The following is a 1715-nucleotide window of genomic DNA, read 5'->3' as shown; positions in this document are numbered from 1 at the left end:
ATCACAGATGTTTTTTACATAAATATGAAGAAATGAAGAGTTTCCAATCCTGACATAATCTTCCAAACAGGAATATCCCAGAAACAGTCTTGGTCATGGGTACTCCACAAACTAATTCCCTTTCAACAATGGGATCTCAGTAGAAGTCACAAAGAGCGGCAGCCCATGCTACAAAAACTACAGAGCATGGCAATAGAGTTGTACCTTCTGCTTTGGGTAAAAAGTGAAGCTGAGCAGAGCTACTCAATTGGGTCACTAGCTTTCTGCATATTTAAAGGTTTGGGATCACTCTCACAGTCACAACTATCCTACTTAAGGTTTGTGTAATGCCCACCTTCTATGCAACTACCATCTTGAGCTGCACATGAGCACCTCACTCTCTCTTTCACTACTTCCAGCTAGGGACACACACAACTGAGACAAAGACAACAGGCAATGACAGTGAAGATCAAGTGCAACAATCCCCAGGGCTAGGGCCCTATTATTTATGCATTTAAACCTAAGGTACAAGGCGCCAAATATACACACAAACTATTATGCACAACTTTTGACACAGAAAAGTGCTCCTTCTGCTGACCAATATCAAACCCATATAGTACCCTCAATTTTTTCCAGAAGCAAAAGGATTCACCTAAAGTTCACATTATTTCAGATGCCAAAGAAGGAAACAAACATTTGGGAATTACAACCCTGAAAAGAGAAGGGCCTTGACATGCTGGAACCCTGGGCTGTAACTAAAAATGGTAAAATTCAGCAAGTACTCCCCTGTGCACTAGCAATCAAGACCACACCTCTGAAAACAGCCTGTCATGAAAAGTGCCACCAACTTCAGTGAGGCTTCTTGTGAATCAAGGGGTCAGAGATGTCAAGCCATACAATCCAAAATTCCAAACTGTCAACATTATGTCTTCAACACTTTGTACAAGATTATTAGAATATTGCCCTAAAGCACATCACTTACAGTCCATTTATAACTCGAGTTGAGCTGCTTTGGGTCTTTTAAAACCAGTTGCTGACACTGTCTTCCCTCCGACTTTAACTCTTCAAGTATTACTCGAAATCCCTTCAGAAATTCAATTCCTGCAGGTATTTAAACAAAACACAAAAAAGACCACATATAATTAAAGACTTCTATTCATAAGCTGGCTCTTCCCATGTGACTTCACACTTCCAATCATTACTGAAGTTGTATAGGAAGGAGACCCAATACAACAGCTCCCACATTGCTGAGTAATGTCAGAAGGGCCCTCTGTGCTGTTAAAAATTCCTGAAAATTGCACATAAAGTTCGGTTTGTACTTCACATTTTTTATTCATTATATACAGCATTAAGTTGGTGGCTAAATTTTGCTCTGCAGAGTGAAGCTGCTTTCAGACATGCAACTTAATGCAACTGAAAAAAAAAGTGCAGTTACCCTCTTATACCAGGCAGTATTGAAGAGGAAGAAACCTACCTTTGTTTTGCCAGGTGTAACCATGTGTGTTTGCAATTGCATTTGTCTGTACTGTGCTAATGCTGTGTCTGTCAGATGTCTGTGTGTCTGTGCATTTGGGACTCAGGGATTACTGCTGTGTTTGCTGCAATGTTTGTATGCTTTGCTGTACATCTTATGCTTGCCTATGGATGGGCAAGGCTTGGGCTGCCTGCTACAGGACACGTACCTCCCTGCCCCTTCCCAGCGTGCCTCTGGACAAAGAAGACAGACGCCATTCCTG

General features: G+C 41.5%; 1 protein-coding gene across 1 annotated transcript in view; it reads right to left on the bottom strand.

Annotated features, from left to right (window-relative positions):
- Window positions 1–1715, bottom strand: part of IL17RD (interleukin 17 receptor D) — an 81758-nt gene that overhangs the window by 19277 nt on the left and 60766 nt on the right. The window contains exon 4 of the mRNA XM_015407756.1: window positions 962–1080. Coding sequence (XP_015263242.1) covers window positions 962–1080 — 119 coding nt within the window. The remainder of the gene's footprint in view (window positions 1–961; window positions 1081–1715) is intronic.

Source organism: Gekko japonicus, unplaced genomic scaffold, assembly GCF_001447785.1.
Source record: "Gekko japonicus isolate JY-2015 unplaced genomic scaffold, Gekko_japonicus_V1.1 scaffold2220, whole genome shotgun sequence".
Classification (NCBI taxonomy): Eukaryota; Metazoa; Chordata; class Lepidosauria; order Squamata; family Gekkonidae; genus Gekko; species Gekko japonicus.
This window is presented reverse-complemented; position numbering and strand designations above follow the sequence as displayed.